The sequence below is a fragment of the Cherax quadricarinatus genome, chromosome 76, assembly GCF_038502225.1.
Source record: "Cherax quadricarinatus isolate ZL_2023a chromosome 76, ASM3850222v1, whole genome shotgun sequence".
In the NCBI taxonomy this organism is placed as follows: Eukaryota; Metazoa; Arthropoda; class Malacostraca; order Decapoda; family Parastacidae; genus Cherax; species Cherax quadricarinatus.
The window spans coordinates 4,435,618-4,455,364 of record NC_091367.1 but is presented as its reverse complement, the minus strand read 5'-3'; the positions used below and the strand labels follow the sequence as shown (position 1 = coordinate 4,455,364).

Below are 19,747 nucleotides of genomic sequence, written 5' to 3'. Positions count from 1 at the left end.
CAGTGGTGTAGTTAACAGCATGCCGTATTCACTTTATGAACCTAATTTTGAGCATCATTGTCTATAAATTGGCAAAATTGTTACCATTAGTACTTGACTTACCTGTATTTGTTATTGTTATTTCCAAATTAAGTGGCACTGCCTTGCCTAGGAGTATTTTATCATAAGAAGGAAAAGTATATTCAGAGGGGGAAGACCTGGCTGAGGAAACATATATTGTCTGGATGCTGCTCTGGGAAATTTGTTCTAAGACATGTAATGGTTGGAGTAGTTGGAGCAATTTCACCCTTGCAAACCATGCTGCAAGATGTGGACACAACTGAATTGAGTAGATAAAAAAAATCCCATAGATCTTTACAACATGTCTTTGCAATCTCTTAAATTAAGTGATAATAAAAGAATAGATTTAGTTACATGGGTAACATAAAATTCAGGCATTGGTTTCTATAGAACCTTAGATATAGACGAAGAGCCAGATTTGTTTGACAGTAATGAGCAGGAAGTAAATTAAGATACAAAGAAAATTATAGAAGCTGAGGGATGATTATTAGAGGAATAATTGAATGTTAGTTATGAAGAGTTTGTTTGTGTGTTTTCCATATAAAGCGGGAATAGCAGTCATACAATAAAAATGGCTGATATTGTAGTCTGGGTATAAGACTTATAAAAAGTCATGAAATTGGTTATGTTTAGAACTGTTGAAGTGTATTTAGCTACTAGTGAATAGCTAGATATAGAGTATCCAAATTTTGAAGTGAAAACTTAATTTTACCGAATATCTTTAGGAGCATATTATTAGATTAAAAATTCCAAAATGATTGTGCTGCAAGCTTAAAAGATGTCATAAATGGTCAGCTTGAAGGTTTATGACGAGGAGGAGTTCGAGTGTCACCTGCCTAATGAAAGATTTCCTTAGCAACAGCGAGAACACTAGACACTGACTTAGACATGGTGCTCGGTGGGAAGAAGCTCGGGTTAGACGACTTCAACTTCATCAAAGTACTGGGCAAGGGGAGCTTTGGCAAAGTTATGTTAGCTGAACTAAAAGGAACGGATGAAGTTTATGCTGTCAAGGTTAGTTGTGCCCTTCCTTATATTGCACTACTTATATTTTGTAGTAATTAACACAAAAACAAACACACATGCACACAAATGCACACACATGCACAAACACACACATGCACAAGCATACACATGTACAAGCATACACATGTACAAGCATACACATGTACAAGCACACATGCCCATGCCTACACAAGTGCACACACACAAGCATACATGCACATGTGCACACACACACTCGTATGCCAATAAGTTTATGTAATATATAATTTTATATGTTTGGCTATATAGCCAAAACTTAATGACCTGGCTTATTCGGCAATGATCATTTTGCCAAACAATCCAAGCGTATATTAATTTTTGCCGTACCTGCGAAAATGTTAAATAATAGTAACTAAATTAAGGGTGGCCTTAAATAGGTTCAGTAGGATTAACCTGTATTGTGCTTTGTAAATTTAGCGAAGTTAGGCCAGGCTGCAAAGTTTCATCGATCAAAAATTAATTTGCATGGTGTTAATTGGCGTAAAATTACATTTTGAATTATAAAAATGACTGTGCAGAGGGAACCATTTAGGGCTCCCCTTATAGTATGTCAAACTTATCCTTCCTATTATTCCTGATAGCACTGATTCAGTCTGGGATACTCAGATAAGCATATAGTTTGCCATCACCACTGCTGTAAAGTTATTGTGTATAAGTGTGAAGTGAGACTTGTGTAACCCATGTCAATCCATTTGATATCATGAAACAAAAGAACTGAGAGAGATTAAAACCAGGGCACTCCTTCCCCACAGAAATTTTTGAACTTCTAAATGTACATTTTTGTATGCCTCCAGCACCCAGAATGGCTGAGTTAACCGTTTGAGCATGGCAAAATCCAAATAGTTATAAAGCAGGTAAAAAAATGTGAGAAGTGTGAGGGTTATTGTCTTAAGACACCAACAATGACACTAAATGGTGTGAAAGAGGGTTTCTGTATTACTCTGCCAGGGGCAAAGCTGGCATCAGAATGCAGTAAGGCTAGACGAGGCATCTAATGATGCTGAAGTCTTTCTGTTGCTTGTGCACACAGGCACAAGGACAGGCAACACAAGACAAGCCACATGTTTGATCATCAAAGCCAAGATACATGGTTGATCTATTAGTTCAGTCCATTTGCCATTTGCATTCTGCTTTATCACAAGGATGGGTACACCCCAATATAGCAGAGGAGGGAGAGCTGATAGGCAATTATGCAACTGCATCCTAGGTGTTTCTGGCAGGTCTGCCAGGTCTGAGAATGGCCTGTGAACACAACAGTCAAGTGTTACTTTGCTCACAGAGGCACAGGCATTTGTTGAGTCTAAAATGACAAGTATAGTAGTTGGCATAGAGATGCATTGGTTACATTCAAGGTGAGCACCTAAATCCACCTCACTGCTGAGATATATAGAGCAAAGAGCAAAATTATTCTGGTCAGTGTGATAGAAACCCATTATCCAGAAAAAATAATCAGAAAGACCAGTTTAATATTTTAGCTTGCATCTGAGGTCCTCTTTGGCAAATTGTGGAGGAGACAGTAGCTCCTGCTGTAGTGATAAGGAGAGGTCACCTGTCATTATTAACACATCGGCTGTTTACCTTCAAGGCAGGGTGATCCAAAGATGGTAAAAACAATGCCATAAACTGCATTCCAATGATCTACTGAAATACATGATCTTCACCCATCCTTCAGAGTGCAAGCACTTTATTTCCTCATCTCCAGAAGTCTGGCTAACTGGTTTGCCTGAATTTCCTCAGAGATTTTACCTTGCTTATACTTCAGCAGCATGCCAAATCCCCAAAAAACATTGTCTCCACTCCTATCTAACATGCTCACACATGTCTGTGAGATGCTTGCCCCTGCCTGTTAAAATTGTCATATCTTCCTCCTAATGGTTATTAAATTGTTCTGTTCATCCCAGATATACACAGTATATGCTTGTTTTGTAAACCTGTCTTTCTACATTCTTTCAAAATAACCAAACCATTTCCTCTCATGTTCTGCTCTCTGAAATATACTTTTTGCACCACCATATCGCCTTTTTCTTTAATTCTCAGTCTCTCAATCAAAATCATTGCCTATTGACATCAAATGTGACATTTGTATTCCTACAACACTGGAAGACCATGCCTCGCATTCATGCAGTAGTGTCGATATCAACATTCTCTTGTACATTTCCTCTTTTTTTTTTTTCATCCATTGATAAACTTTTATCTTTTCACAGACTTCTGTACACTCCCTCTACCTTTTTATCATTGTCTATTTTGTGCATCACCTCTAGACCTGTCTGCTGACACATCCACTTTGAAACACTGTACATTCACTTCTGTCTTACCACTTCCCTCTAGTCTGATACTCAGTTTTTTATTGCCTAGACTACTGCTTACTCTCATCACTTTGTTCTATTCTGTGTTCACTTTTAACTTCTTTATTTTACTCACCCTTGCTAATGCCTATAAATGTATTATTACAATATATTTTGAGTGTCTTGTGTAACATAATTTTATTGAAAGCTTTCTTAATATCAGTAGAGTTCATGTAAAGATTAAATACATAGAACCTTTCAGTGAATTCCAGTTGGATTACTAGTATACTTGTATTAGTGCTTCTATATCAGTGTAGGCTAAATTAGACAAGTTAAGTTTGCACTCAAACATGTAGAAAGTATGCCAAGTAGTAGGTAGGTTGAAATATAAAATTGTAATATGAGTAATGTGATTGAAAGCGGTTTTATATTTATCTCTGTCCTTTTGGTTTGTTGATGTTACACATTTTGTCCTCATCTTCAGTCTTGGTTGAATATGTGCATATTTGTGAGAGGAAATGTTGTAGTGGGCATTTCTCACTTTATTCCTGATTTTCTGATGCTTCAATCCCTTGTATTGACTTTGGTATTGATTGTTCAAGTATTTATTTATTCATATTAAAACTTTTTCTTTTAATCCAGCTGGATTTTCTAATTTTCCAAGTACAATGGAATCTCTACTTGTGAGCGCATCCATGTGTGAGTTTTTTCAAATATGAGCAGTCAATCGGTCTATTTTTTGCTTCCATACGTGAGCGAAATTGCCATAAGCGAGTGGGCCTCAAGGGAGGTTCCGTGACGCTGGTGAGGGGCTCTTGCTCTTGATCTAGGGGATTGGATCTCATTTGTTTGTTAGACTATCTTATTGAAACTTGGGCAATGTATGATGGAAAGATGCTTCTTAACGTACACCAAAAATGAAAGATATCGGACCATAAATAATGGAATTCACTTCTCAGCAATTAGCCTCCCCTTAGCAGTATTTTTGTATGGTTTTTATGGCTGTATTCTCGTTTTTTTGGTCTCATTTGATAAAATGGAAGATATATTACAGAAATAGATATGATTTTGATTGATTTCTTGACAAAAAATACCTTGAAATTGAGCTCAAAGTAGCAGAAATGCAGTCGTGAATGGGTTGATATTATTTATACAAATATTACAGTAATACAGTAGTCTGCATAACAGTAAATCTTCTGTTTGTTTTGTGAATAAAAATTAAAAAATTACAAATTATTTTTATTGTAATAAAAGTAATATTAATAATGTTTTTTTTTTCCCCAACAAGTCGGCCGTATGATATACACTGTAACATAATAATATTAATATAATGCATATAATAATAGTATAGGGGTGGGATTAAATTATGGGGAATTAAATACAAAATGGGAATAGACACAGTTGCTTTTTGCTGATGATACTGTGCTTATGGGAGATTCTAAAGAAAAATTGCAAAGGTTAGTGGATGAGTTTGAGTGTGTGTGTAAAGGTAGAAAGTTGAAAGTGAACATAGAAAAGAGTAAGGTGATGAGGGTATCAAATTATTTAGATAAAGAAAAATTGGATATCAAATTGGGGAGGCGGAGTATGGAAGAAGTGAATGTTTTCAGATACTTGGGAGTTGACATGTCGGCTGATGGATTTATGAAGGGTGAGGTTAATCATAGAATTGATAGGGAAACAAGGTGAGTGGTGCATTGAGGTATGTGTGGAGACAAAAAACGTTATCTATGGAGGTAAAGAAGGGAATGTATGAAAGTATAGTAGTACCAACACTCTTATATGGGTGTGAAGCTTGGGTTGTGAATGCAGCAGCGAGGAGGCGGTTGGAGGCAGTGGAGATGTCCTGTCTAAGGGCAGTGTGTGGTGTAAATATTATGCAGAAAATTTGGAGTGTGGAAATTAGGAGAAGGTGTGGAGTTAATAGTATTGGTCAGAGGGCTGAAGAGGGGTTGTTGAGGTGGTTTGGTCATTTAGAGAGAATGGATCAAAGTAGAATGGCATGGAGAGCATATAAATCTGTAGGGGAAGGAAGGCGGGGTAGGGGTCGTCCTTGAAAAGGTTGGAAGGAAGGGGTAAGGGAGGTTTTGTGAGCGAGGGGCTTGGACTTCCAGCAGACATGCATGAGCGTGTTCGATAGGAGTGAATGGAGACGAATGGTATTTGGGATCTGACGATCTGTTGGAGTGTGAGCAGGGTAATATTTAGTGAAGGGATTCAGGGAAACCGGTTATTTTTATATAGCCGGACTTGAGTCCTGGAAATGGAAAGTACAATGCCTGCACTTTAAAGGAGGGGTTTGGGATATTGGCAGTTTGGAGGGATATGTTGTGTATCTTTATACGTATATGCTTCTAAACTGTTGTGTTCTGAGCACCTCTGCAAAAACAGTGATTATGTGTGAGTGTGGTGAAAGTGTTGAATGATGATGAAAGTATTTTCTTTTTGGGGATTTTCTTTCTTTTTGGGTCACCCTGCCTCGGTGGGAGACGGCCGACTTGTTAAAAAAAAAAAAATAATGTATAATAATAATGTACTATATAATAATAATTATAATAGATGGCTTCAAAAGGCCATCACTAGATGGCAGTGTTTACACCACAACAAAGCAGGAGTGGTTGTGGCTGCCTCCACATGTTACATAATGACATATTTTATTCATTCTAGAGTATATATCAGGTTTCTATGTTATCTCTATTGTTTATTATATCATATTAAATGAATTGTGATAGATAAATAAGCCATGGAGTTGATATTAGGGAAATTATTGAAGTACAGAATTCCACTGGAATGGATTAATTGCATTTCTATTAATTTAAATGAGGAAAATTGACTGCAAACAAGCAAATCCAGATGCAAGCAAGGTCATGGAATGGATTAAACTCGTGAGTGGAGGTTCCGCTGTATCCTGTTATGTGGCATCATATTAAAAGCCTTCTTATAACCTAAGAGAAAACAGTCTTCTCTCCTGTGTGATTTATTAATATATGTTCCTTATTGTATTATAAGGAATGACTCAATATTTCTGAATCCATCCTAGAGTTAGGGGAGGATTTTTGTGTCTTAGGAATGTAAGGTGACAGGTAAGTTTTGTATGCCTCTCCTTACATTCTTTATGCTCCTGTTACTTTTCTGTGTGTTTGTTAATAGTTATTATAAAGAACAAAAAGGAACAACACCATGACTAAATCAATACAGGTAAACTCCAGGTAATACACAAATAACACTCCTATATATACTGGCTCCCTCACCTTCGTGTGTTAGTGTGACTTGTCAATGGTCCAAGTCCGACTGAAATATTGTCATAAGCTTCTCTCTTATGTGCAATTTATTTGTGAAACTGGGCTATAAGATGATCTCTGGAACTGTTACTAGATAATGTGTATGGTTTATCCTTCCTTGTGTCTGCTATTTGCTCCTCATTTGTAAGCAGAGAATTAAATATTTTGTTGAGCTTATTACATTCTTTCCTATCATTTCTTGTAAGTGTTCTAATAATTTTCTGTCATCACTGAATCTTTGTCTTTTTTTTTTTCTGATGTGATTGTGAAGCAGTTTTGGTTCTGATTTTGCTTTGACAGTGATGTACATTTCAAATTTATTTTTAATTTAGCTTATGTCATTTAAGTGTCGCTGGGTAAGTAGGGGCAATAGGTGTAAGGAGATTTGTCCAGATGCCATGCCTTGCCTTGCCTTGCCTTGCCTTGCCTTGCCTTGCCTTGCCTTGCCTTGCCTTGCCTTGCCTTGAGTTGCCTTTCCTTGCCTTGAGTTGCCTTTCCTTGCCTTGAGTTGCCTTTCCTTGCCTTGCCTTGAGTTGCCTTTCCTTGAGTTGCCTTGAGTTGCCTTGCCTTGAGTTGCCTTGAGTTGCCTTGCCTTGCCTTGAGTTGCCTTGAGTTGCCTTGCCTTGCCTTGAGTTGCCTTGCCTTGCCTTGAGTTGCCTTGAGTTGCCTTGCCTTGCCTTGAGTTGCCTTGCCTTGCCTTGAGTTGCCTTGAGTTGCCTTGCCTTGCCTTGCCTTGCCTTGCCTTGCCTTGCCTTGCCTTGCCTTGCCTTGCCTTGCCTTGCCTTGCCTTGCCTTGCCTTGCCATGCCTTGCCTTGCCTTGCCATGCCTTGCCATGCCTTGCCTTGCCTTGCCTTGCCTTGCCTTGCCTTGCCTTGCCTTGCCTTGCCTTGCCTTGCCTTGCCTTGACTTGCCTTGCCTTGCCTTGAGTTGCCTTGCCTTGCCTTGAGTTGCCTTTCCTTGAGTTGCCTTGAGTTGCCTTGCCTTGAGTTGCCTTGCCTTGAGTTGCCTTGCCTTGCCTTGCCTTGAGTTGCCTTTCCTTGCCTTGCCTTGAGTTGCCTTTCCTTGCCTTGCCTTGAGTTGCCTTTCCTTGAGTTGCCTTTCCTTGCCTTGCCTTGAGTTGCCTTTCCTTGCCTTGCCTTGAGTTGCCTTTCCTTGCCTTGCCTTGAGTTGCCTTGAGTTGCCTTGCCTTGCCTTGAGTTGCCTTGCCTTGCCTTGAGTTGCCTTGCCTTGAGTTGCCTTGCCTTGAGTTGCCTTGAGTTGCCTTGCCTTTCCTTAAGTTGCATTGCCTTGCCTTGAGTTGCCTTGAGTTGCCTTGCCTTTCCTTGAGTTGCATTGCCTTGCCTTGAGTTGCCTTGAGTTGCCTTGCCTTGCCTTGCCTTGAGTTGCCTTGCCTTGCCTTGCCTTGAGTTGCCTTGCCTTGCCTTGAGTTGCCTTGCCTTGCCTTGCCTAGGAGTCGAACTCAGGTCCCTTGAGCTGTGTACACCAAGCACTTTATCATTGAGCTACAGGTCACTTTAGTATGTTTGAGTGTGCATGTACATATATGAGTATATACTTGTATATACATATATTAATGTGTATATTTGCCAGTACTCTGTAAAATTATGGATATTCTATAGTGTAGTTGTGTTGAACAGGTGCTGAAAAAAGATGTTATCCTTCAAGATGATGATGTAGAATGTACAATGACTGAGCGGCGCATCTTGGCACTTGCTGCCCACCACCCTTTTCTCACCGCCCTCCATTCTTGCTTCCAAACCAAGGTGAGGATTTGTTTTCATGATGATTTGTTGTAATACCTTCTAAGCAAAGTTGGTAGTGCATATTAAAAAGCTTGTAATATTGGCTGATGTGTTTCTGTCAAATAACTTTTGACACTGCTTCCTGTGTGACCCAGATCTTTAAGGGCTGGTAAACCCTTGGGTTATCTAATGTAGAAATAAGACAGTTGGTTCTTGCTTGCACTGGGAAAGAGGAATGTTGAAATAATGATTATTGCTTTCAGGAAAGCATGTATATGAGGCATTTTACTACAAGAAAGAATAAGTGTCATATTTAAATAGTGAAGAATTTTTTTTTTTTTTACACCAGCTGTAACCTACCAAGACAGGGTAACCTAAAAAGAAAATGATTTATATAGGAGAAGGGGTTATTAGCCACTTGCTCCTGGCATTTTAATTGTCTCTTACGACACGAATGGCTTATGGAGGAAAAAATTCTAAGAATGCATTTATCATAATTTTTAATACCTTATACTTATACTTGCCTTATACTGTGTGGTGTAAATATTATGCAGAAAATTCGGAGTGTGGAAATTAGGAGAAGGTGTGGAGTTAATAAAAGTATTGGTCAGAGGGCTGAAGAGGGGTTGTTGAGGTGGTTTGGTCATTTAGAGAGAATGGATCAAAGTAGAATGACATGGAGAGCATTTAAATCTGTAGGGGAAGGAAGGCGGGGTAGGGGTCGTCCTCGAAAAGGTTGGAAGGAAGGGGTAAGGGAGGTTTTGTGGGCGAGGGACTTGGACTTCCAGCAGGCATACATGAGCGTGTTCGATAGGAGTGAATGGAGACGAATGGTATTTGGGACTTGACGATCTGTTGGAGTGTGAGCAGGGTAATATTTAGTGAAGGGATTCAGGGAAACCGGTTATTTTTATATAGTCGGACTTGAGTCCTGGAAATGGGAAGTACAGTGCCTGCACTTTGAAGGAGTGGTTTGGGATATTGGCAGTTTGGAGGGATATGTTGTATATCTTTATACATATATGCTTCTAAACTGTTGTGTTCTGAACACCTCTGCAAAAACAGTGATTATGAGTGAGTGTGGTGAAAGTGTTGAATGATGATGAAAGCATTTTCTTTTGGGGATTTTCTTTCTTTTTGGGTCACCCTGCCTTGGTGGGAGACGGCCAACTTGTTAAAAAAAAAAAAAAAAAAAAAAAAACTTATTGTACAAAGGATTTGTTTTCTATTATGGTATTAAACCTTAGTCATGTATATTTTATGTTCTTTTTGTTTTAGCGCCTATGTCAAATAGATGTTATGGATTTAGTTTTTGATCTGCAGGCAGTTGAAGAATGAAAAATCTATCCCAGATTAAATCTTTTTTTTTTTTTTTTTTTTGTTGTTGTTGTTGTTCATAGTAATGTATTGTTTTTTCTTGCATTTCAGGATCGGTTATTCTTTGTAATGGAATATGTCCATGGTGGTGACCTCATGTTCCAGATTCAGAAGGCTCGCAAGTTTACTGAACCTCGTGCAAGATTTTATGCTGCTGAGGTTACGCTAGCTCTACAGTTTCTTCATAAAAATGGTGTAATTTACAGGTAAGTTTAGGATTAGTATTTGAAGGTTAATAAAAAAGGTAAAAATGGGAGAATTGGTGAAGCAGAAGTGGAGAGAAAGTAAAAATTGTGTGGATTATCAGCCTGTGAGCAGTAGACTATTTTTAAAAGGTGTTAAACACACTTCTTTCTATGCAATACTCATGAACAAGCAATACAAGATGCAAAACAGTCATTTCCCTCTGTGGTGGTTTTACTCTTCTTTCTATGTTAGGTAAAAGAACACACGTGCAACTAATGCGACATTTTATTGTGGCAACATTTCACTGGCTTGACAAAATTCCTGGAGAGTGAAATGTTGCCACAGTAAAATGTTGCATTAGTAGCACGTGTGTCCTTTTACCTAACGTATTGATGAAGGAAAAAAGGTGAGTGGTGCGTTGAGGTATCTGTGGAGACAAAGAACATTATCCATGGAGGCAAAGAAGGGAATGTATGAGAGTTTAGTGGTACCAACACTCTTACATGGATGTGAAGCATGGGTTGTAAATGCTGCAGCAAGGAGGCAGCTGGAGGCAGTGGAGATGTCCTGTCTAAGGGCAACTTGTGATGTAAATATTTTGCAGAGAATTCGTAGTGTGGAAGTTAGGAGGTGTGGAGTTACTAAAAGTATTAGTCAGAGGGCTGAAGAGGGGGCTGTTGAGGTGGTTTGGTCATTTAGAGAGAATGGAACAAAGTAGGACAGCGTATAAATTTGTAGGGGAAGGAAGGCGGGGGAGGGGTCGTCCTCGAAAAGATTGGAGGGAGGGGGTAAAGGAGGTTTTGTGGGCGAGGGGCTTGGATTTCCAGCAAGTGTGCCTGAGCGTGTTAGATAGGAGTAAATGGAGACGAATGGTTTTTGGGAATTGACGAGCTGTTGGAGTGTGAGCAGGGATTCAGGGAAACCGATTAGCCAGACTTGAGTCCTGGAAATGGGAAGTACAATGCCTGCACTTTAAAGGAGGGTTTTGGGATATGGCAGTTTGGATTTACTATCTAAGCTGTCATATCTGGGTGCCTCTGCAAAGACAGTGATTATGTATGAGCGATGGTGAAAGTGTTGAATGATAATGAAAGCTTTTTCTTTCTTTTTGGGTTTCTCTTTCTTTTGGGTCACCCTGCCTTGGTGGGAAACGGCTGATGTGTTAAAAAAAAATTATAATATATAATTAACGAATACTAATAAGATTATTTATTCTCTAATACTGATATTTTTTAATTTCAGAGATTTGAAATTAGACAATATTCTTCTAGATAGTGAAGGCCATTGTAAGATAGCAGATTTTGGAATGTGTAAAGAAGGGATCAGGGAGAGTATAACCACCACCACCTTCTGTGGCACCCCAGACTACATAGCACCAGAGGTGAGACTTAGTAGTATGCATTTTTTCTCTCTCAATTTTCTTGGTAGTATATGGGTGTTTCTCATTTTATTTTCTTGTATTTATTCATGTTTTCATAGATGTATCTTATGGTATAGTTTAGAATTCCAGAGAATTAAGGAAAAGTGGATAGGTGTATCTTTATGGTTTAAATACTTTTAGTAATAAAAGTTTATTCAAAATTTAACATTCTGCTTTTTGTTTAGACTAAAACTTTATTGAAATTAAATGAGTGCAAAATAGGATATGTCTAACAATTATAGTAAATATTGTACTCGATGACTGAGATCTATTGCTGTTATTTATTTGTATTGCAGTTATTATTTGCTTTAGTGGTTGGAGGAGTAACTAGTTCAAGAGCTTTGTTCTGCACTTTGTTCAACCATCTGAAGTGAAATAGATTTGTTCTCATTTTTGGAACCCATGTATGGAGTTGACATCTTCATTTTCATCATTGTTCTACTTTTCTGTTTTTAGATACCCCAGTGGCTTATGTGTGATGCTTCTGTACATGCCCTCTTATGGTAACTTTCTGTGGTAATGAGCTAATCCTTATCTTGCGTGTCCATGTCTGAAAGTGTTTTGTATGTCATATCCCTTCTTGCTCTTAGTTTTTTCTATTCTAGCACCAGTCTGGAAGCACCCCTTGAAGCTTCGTAGAGTTTCACCTTCTATTTGTATGATGGTTCTATGCTAGTGCTGCATACCACTCAGGAATACGTTGCATACATGTGGTAAAGAATGTTTTTTTCTTCACTGATTTTCTTGAGTCTTATTAGGCCAGTATGGTACAGTGGTTAGCTTTCTGGCCTTCTAGTTTTTGAACCAGCTCAGTGTGGGCTCAGATCCCACCCATTCTGATGCTATTATTTTTTCTTCCCCACCATCTTTCCCCTATCCCCCTCAAGGTATTATTTACTATTAGTGAATCTTTTCCCTTCTAATTTCATTACTTTGTTCTTGCAAGGGTTCAACTCGAGCAACCATTTATTGAAACACTTCTGAATTCTGTATGGCACTTCCTATAGTTTTCCACTATCATCCTCCATTTTAATTTTCCTTGTTATTTTGGCATCTGCATACAAGGATATGGAGTTTAATTCTGAGGTTTGTTTAATATTATTTACCAAGAACAGTTTAGGGCACAAAACTGCTTCTTTAGAGATTCTCTTAGTTACCCCTCCACTCTCATGCTGACATTTTACCCCTTATTTCAGCTCGGTTTCCTGTTGTTCTGATATTCACTAATTTATACTAGTTCCTTTCTTGTTAGCCCTGCTTAGATTTCCAGTTTGCTAAGTAGGCCATTATGTGGCTTCTTTTCTGCCTAGCTTCTTTTAGTCCATCATGGAAAACAGGAATAAATAAAGAGGATGTTAATACTGTGCTAAAAATATCTAACCAAGACAAGACATGCAGCAGTGAGTTCAAGTTGGAAAAATTTAGATTTAGCAAGGATATAGGAAAGCACTTGTTTGGTAATAGAATTGCAGATGAGTCGAACAAACTCCTGAGTAGCGTCATTTAATCTAAAAAATGAGTGGGTGTAGGTGGGCACGAGTTAGACCTACTCAGCTTGGGCCAGAAGGCCTGCAGCAGTGCTCCTTGATAAGTAAGAAACATTTGCAATAGTTCAACAATAGTTGAGTATCTTTATTGTTGAAATGTTTCGCCTGCGCAGTAAGCTTCATCAGTCAAATACGGAGAATAATGTATTGTAGGTAGCAGAAGTAGTGGCGAGGTAGAGATGTAATCAATCCATCAACTTTTGAGAAATAGCTGGAGGTGGTCAGTCCCTCAGCCTGGTGAAGAGTTCAGCTCCATGATCTGGAATGATGTGATGCTGGAGCATGGGAATGGAGTCTTAACCCTTAAACTGTCCAAATGTAGATCTATGTTGACATGCGTAGTGCCCGAACGTAAATCTACGTCCGATTTTACATGCTTTCAAATGGATAAAAAAATCAAGGTCAGAGCGCTACGCACATCAACGTAGAATTACGTTTGGACAGTTTAAAAGTCAAATACTGTCGAAGGTGAGGTGTGGAAGATGTTCCTTCCTTCTTAAATGGGTGTGATTTGGACCTGCCTAAGATGGGGCAGTATGTTGGTCTTTCCCAGATCATTGTCAAGGCATAAGAGAGAGAAATAGAGATAGAGAGATAGATAGAGATATAGATAGAGAGATAGATAGATAGAGAGATAGATAGAGATAGATAGATAGAGAGATAGATAGAGAGATAGATAGATAGAGAGATAGATAGATAGATAGATAGATAGATAGAGAGATAGAGAGAGAGAGATAGATAGATAGAGAGATAGATAGAGAGATAGATAGAGAGATAGAGAGACAGAGAGAGAGATAGAGAGAGAGATAGAGATAGAGAGAGAGAGATAGAGAGAGAGAGATAGAGAGAGAGAGAGAGAGAGAGAGAGAGAGATAGAGAGAGAGAGATAGAGAGAGAGAGATAGAGAGAGAGAGATAGAGAGAGAGAGAGAGAGAGAGAGAGAGAGAGAGAGAGAGAGAGAGAGAGAGAGAGAGAGATAGAGAGATAGAGAGAGAGAGATAGAGAGAGAGAGATAGAGAGAGAGAGATAGAGAGAGATAGAGAGAGATAGAGAGAGAGAGAGAGAGAGAGAGAGAGAGAGAGATAGAGAGAGAGAGATAGAGAGAGAGAGAGATAGAGAGAGAGAGAGATAGAGAGAGAGAGAGATAGAGAGAGAGATGGGGCAGAAGACGTGTCATAGTCAATTCATGTCATGTTTTCTTTACTATACTATACTACACTGTATGAGAGGATTTGACAGTTTGCTGGAGAAACAACAAGCATCAACAGTAGCATAACTGGGACTAAAATTCATGATAAGTTCATTTTGTATAAGAGCTGATTCAGCAAGATAGTATCTGTTGCATTGTTGAGGATTCACATTGGTTAAGTTTATAGAGGTACATTGTACAGCCATTTGGCCTATGTCTTCACATGTTTTTGAGCTTGTGATAGCATTGCTTGTTGATAGCTTGTATGTAGTTCCAAATTTGTTCTCTCTTGTCTCGCTGTCCATTATTATATCAATCAGGCCAAAAAGTGATGTATTCTCTCTGTTTCCTCTTTATTATATAAGGAAACTAAAAGGTAAAAGATTAAAGGCTGTTACCAACTAATTCCATGCCCTACCATGGTGCTGAGAGCTTAGGGTACAGATGGTAGAAGATAAGCTGTCACTTCAGCTGCACTAATGTAAATTGCTCCTTAAAACTGAAAAGGTTAGAGAGGCATAAAGTATATTATATGTAAGTTTTATATAAAATTTTATTAGATTAAAAACAATAAAAAAGAAACAGAATGTTGAAATATGGATGCTAGCAACTATTTTTCACAGTTGGGAAAATTGCACTAGCTAAGGGTATTGCTGGAAATAAGTCCAAGATGTCCATATTTATATGATTTACATTTTTTTTTTCCCTAGCATTGTGTTCATCTATCAACATTATGTTCATTTTAAAGCTTCGCAACTCTGTATGTCTGTGTGTTGCTATTTCTTACATGGACCAGAATGTTGAATTGTTTGCAGATTTTCAATATTGCCTTTAGCATATGTGTTGTTTTGTCATTATTGCTAATTTCTTTTATTTGTTCCAGCTTTCAGCCACTCAAAAATCATTCAAATAATTGATGTTTTGCTTGTCATAAATTGTGTAAACTCTTATTTACTTGTAACAGACTTCATTTTGTGTGGTTTTGAGTTGGAAGAAATAATTTAAAAATTTAAGGCATATTTCTAGATAGATTTTTTGAGTACTCGCCTATTTGTGGTTGCAGGTGTCGATGTGAGTGAGCGAGCGAATGCACGTGTATATACGTGCACACGTGTTATTTTATAATGTAACAAATTTGTTGTATTTTGTGTTAGTGCTTGTCAAAGCAGATGTTGTCATTTGTTTTATTTTTTGCAGTGATCACTGCTTACTTGCATTGTCACTGTTCAGGGTGTAGTACTTTTTTATATGCAGAATTTAGAATTATTTAATTACTGGAATAAGGTATTATTTGTAGATGAATGGTTCAGAGAACCGACATGTTGATAAATTAGACACATGTGCAACTCTTGGGTATCTTTATTGAGGAAACGTTTTGCCACACAGTGGCTTCATCAGTCCATACGTAGGAGAAACTTGAAGAACAGGAGGAGAATGAGGTAATCAGTCCCTCAACCTTGAGTCGATGTGTTCAGTCCATCAATCTTGAATAGAATACGGCATATGAGCGGAGAAGCAGCTTATAAACCGTATGGCAGGAGAGGTGCAGCAGTCATAGGTGGTGTCACATTTGTTCAATGTGGAAGTAGGTCGTGCCCAAGAATTAGGCAAGTGAAGAATTCCTAAGTATTAAGATCCTAAGAAGTTGCAGTGTCTGACAGGTTTGTAGATGAATGGTTCAGAGAACCGACATGTTGATAAATTAGACACATGTGCAACTCTTGGGTATCTTTATTGAGGAAACGTTTCGTCTAATTTATCAACATGTCGGTTCTCTGAACCATTCATCTACAAACCTGTCAGACACTGCAACTTCTTAGGATCTTAATACTTAGGAATTCTTCACTTGCCTAATTCTTGGGCACGACCTACTTCCACATTGAACAAATGTGACACCACCTATGACTGCTGCACCTCTCCTGCCATACAGTTTATAAGCTGCTTCTCCGCTCATATGCCGTATTCTATTCAAGATTGATGGACTGAACACATCGACTCAAGGTTGAGGGACTGATTACCTCATTCTCCTCCTGTTCTTCAAGTTTCTCCTACGTATGGACTGATGAAGCCACTGTGTGGCGAAACGTTTCCTCAATAAAGATACCCAAGAGTTGCACTTGTGTCTAATTTATCAAGGTATTATTTCTTTATTGTTTATAATTTTGAGCCTAACCATTTAATGCCTCTATATTTTGTTAAGATTACCTAATATTTTATTATTATTATTATTATTATTGTTATTATTATTATTATTATTATTATTATTATTATTATTTTATGTTTTTATGGAGTGCTTCACAGTTTTATGCTTTAGTGTATAATGTTTTAAAGCTATTCTGTTGTATTATTAGTTTTAATTACTTTAAATTATTTTAGTTGGTAATTTTCTAATAAGAAAAGTCAATGAAATGGTCTTAGCAATATACATACAACTCAAGAGAGCCAGAATTAATTTTGTCCTGATATTAACTGGCCAACTGATATTAACTGGTATGATTTAAAAAATAAATTTAACTGGCCAAATTTTTTTTGTGAGAGAATGAGCCAAGAAGTGTTTTATGTCAGTGGGAAGTCAGTTGATTTCTTCGTTATTGGAGTGTATCACTGAGGGCAAAGATAGCTAGTGAATGTGGAGTTTTAAGACTGGGTAGGAAGCAGTTGGAAAATTTCTCTAGAAACACTTCGTGTCCTTTGCTCTGATCATCTCTGGCATGCACACCAGCAGTTCTCTTTGACATGAACACTGCCAGGAAATTCCATTGAAAATAATTAGTAAATATTAATGCAGCATTAGTGAAAATAATGAAACAGACAGACAGACATTAGCACACACAATCATACTCTCATATTCTCATACTCTTACTTTCACATTCTCATACTCTCACTCATACTCTTTGATATTCGGTCACTCAGTCACACAGTCATGCACACACACACACACACACCTCCCAAAATCTCTCTTTCTTCTACATTCCTTTCTTCTCCAGGTGCATAAACACTTAGTATAACTCACGTTTTGCATCTGACCCTTATTTTAATTCACATAATCCTTGAATTTATACTTTTATATTCCCTCTTTTCCTGCCATAACTAATCCTTCAAAATTATTGCTACTCCTTTCTTAGCTGTAACACTCTCAGATATACTGGACCTAATCCTATTTATTTCTCCCCACTAAAACTCTCCTACCCTCCCTCTCCCCTTCCTTCAGCTTTGTTCACTTAAAGCCAGGGCATCCAGCTCCTTTTCATTCATAACATTGACTGTCATCCTTATCTTATCTATACTACGCCCACACACATTCAGATATCCCAACTTTATAAAGTTTTTCTTATATTTAGTAATTTATACAGAAGGGGTTACTAGCCCCATGCTCCTGGCATTTTAGTCTCCTTTTACGATATACATGACTTATGGAGGAAGGATTTTTTTTCCACTTCTTGGAGATGAAAGGAAAATAAATAAGAACCAGAACTATTAGGAAAATTAGAAGAAAACTCAGATGGGTGTGTATACATGTACATGCCTGTGAAGTGTGACCTAAGTGTAAATAGAAGTAGCAAGATGTACCTGTTATCTTGCATGTTTGAGACAAAAGAAAAAATGCCAACAATCCTACTATTGTGTAAAACAATTACAGGTTTCCATTTCACACTTATTTGGCAGGATGGTAGTACCTCTCTGGGCCATTGAAAACAGGACAAATTTAAAGCAGAAAAGTTTAATTTCCATTAGATACATAGTTTTGTTGCTACGGCTAACTGTGCTTGCGTGTGATGTATTTTGCCACTAACCTGTTTACCTGTCTTCTGCACAGCTCTTGCAAGACATTGATGGGTGAGGTACGGTGCAGTGATGTAAGCCTCATCAAATTTTGTGTTTTATCTCACAGTGTGTTCACCCATAGATGTGCTCTTCACCTGTGTGTGTAGACTTGTTTCATGCGATTTTGTAGTATGGAATTCTGGGCTCTTCCTTGGATATGTGCTTTTTGATTGTTTGCTTCTAGACACTAGTGCCAACTAACAGGACCTTTGAATTGGCATGTGTGCAGATAACTTCGTTGTATAATTTATATTTCACACAGTATGTGGAAATATATTGAAAAAGAACTAATACAAGAGCTTGCAGGCTCTTCATAGGTATTTATTTCTTTATCTCTACATTCAGTTACATACAGTACTTACAGTGTGTTATGCAATGTGTATTTTCCCATCTGGTGAACAGCGAGACAGAATCTTGTCCACTCTTTATTGTTAGGACCATGTATCCAATCCGTATTATCTGTTATCTGTAATTCCATTCCCACAGTACCTGGGGCATTATCAAGTAAATATAACCTATGAACTTACTCGTACTTATCCGCAATTTTCACAACAGTAATTTAAAGTGAACAAGTTCCTCGGTACTGTCTTTTGCACATAATTCTGCTGGTAATAACTATGCCTTTCATTGTTCAGTCACCACCTTGCATCAGTTCAGCCTGCATCAGGAACCTTCCATCACACTGCCCTATTTGCAAATGCGAACAGCCATATTTAGCGGTTTTCTTGAGATCTCTCAGATGTTTTGATGGTGAATATTCTATTAAGACCTACTATTTATTGTTCTAATTTTAATTTTCACCCGGTGTTTTAAGTTCATTATTTATGCTGTATTGGTCATTCTTTTTTATGTAATGTTACATAATATCTCCTTCTCATTCTTGTGTTATTTTAATTTATTTACATCCTATCATTATTATTATTTCCATTTAATTTAGTGTATAATTTTACAATTCACACATCTTGATGAAATAGACTCCCATCATTGATGGAATGAGAGCAAGTGAAGCATTAAGGCTACACGTATGCTCTTTGTGTAATGTGTGTGTAATTTAAAATTGTCCGTGTTTATAATTACTCAGAATGTTGTGTGATATATTCATACAAATTGCTTTGAAATGAAAAAAAAAATGACTTTTTTTTTTTTTTTTTTTGTTGCATCAAAGTGATTTTTTTTATACAAAATGGAACCTGTGGTCTCCACACACGTGGGGATCCTGGGCCACTTCTCATAATATTGCAGAGTTCATCTGAACGAGGGTTGAATTTGTGAATGGGGAGTTCAGTTTGTTAATTGTAAGAAGTGTTAGGTTCTTGTGATCTCCATATTTCTCTCAGCTAAAAAATTAATTAAATTTTTATTTTTTTTATTTTACACATATCTTGAAGAATAATTATACTGTAGAAGTTGCTTTTTTGAGATTTCTTATTACTAACTTATCCAAGAGGCAGTTTCTCTTGGTCTTTTTGCAAACCTCCATGTAGAGAGCCTTATTGACATTAAGGGTCTTCGCTTGGGAGAGGTTGCCTTGAGACTCGGAGGGATGCTCTTGTAGAACATGTAACAAACTGCTTCTCGTATCCTGTTTTCTTCATCTGCACTCTGACCTCAGATCTTCTCTTAGATAAAGTCTACTTCAGCAGTTTGGTTTCTGGAGACGCCTCAACATGGGGTCCTATTAGATGCTCATCCACATCATCAAGAGACATCTTGCCGAAACTCTCTTCGGTAATGCTTGTTTGTAGCAGGATTGACCGGGTCTAGGATATCCTCCCTTTGATGTTCAAAGA

At 37.8% G+C, this 19,747-nt stretch overlaps 1 protein-coding gene across 3 annotated transcripts in view; it reads left to right on the top strand.

The window, feature by feature from the left end:
• Positions 1–19,747, top strand: part of Pkc98E (Protein kinase C) — a 107,152-nt gene that overhangs the window by 75,223 nt on the left and 12,182 nt on the right. The window contains exons 7-11 of one of the 3 annotated variants that reach the window (XM_070101181.1): positions 917–1,074; positions 8,309–8,434; positions 9,842–9,996; positions 11,219–11,357; positions 17,950–17,989. In XM_070101181.1, the coding sequence (XP_069957282.1) occupies positions 917–1,074; positions 8,309–8,434; positions 9,842–9,996; positions 11,219–11,357; positions 17,950–17,973 (602 nt within the window). In that variant the 3' untranslated portion in view covers positions 17,974–17,989. The remainder of the gene's footprint in view (positions 1–916; positions 1,075–8,308; positions 8,435–9,841; positions 9,997–11,218; positions 11,358–17,949; positions 17,990–19,747) is intronic. The other 2 variants (XM_070101179.1, XM_070101178.1) reach the window with 2 other exon arrangements.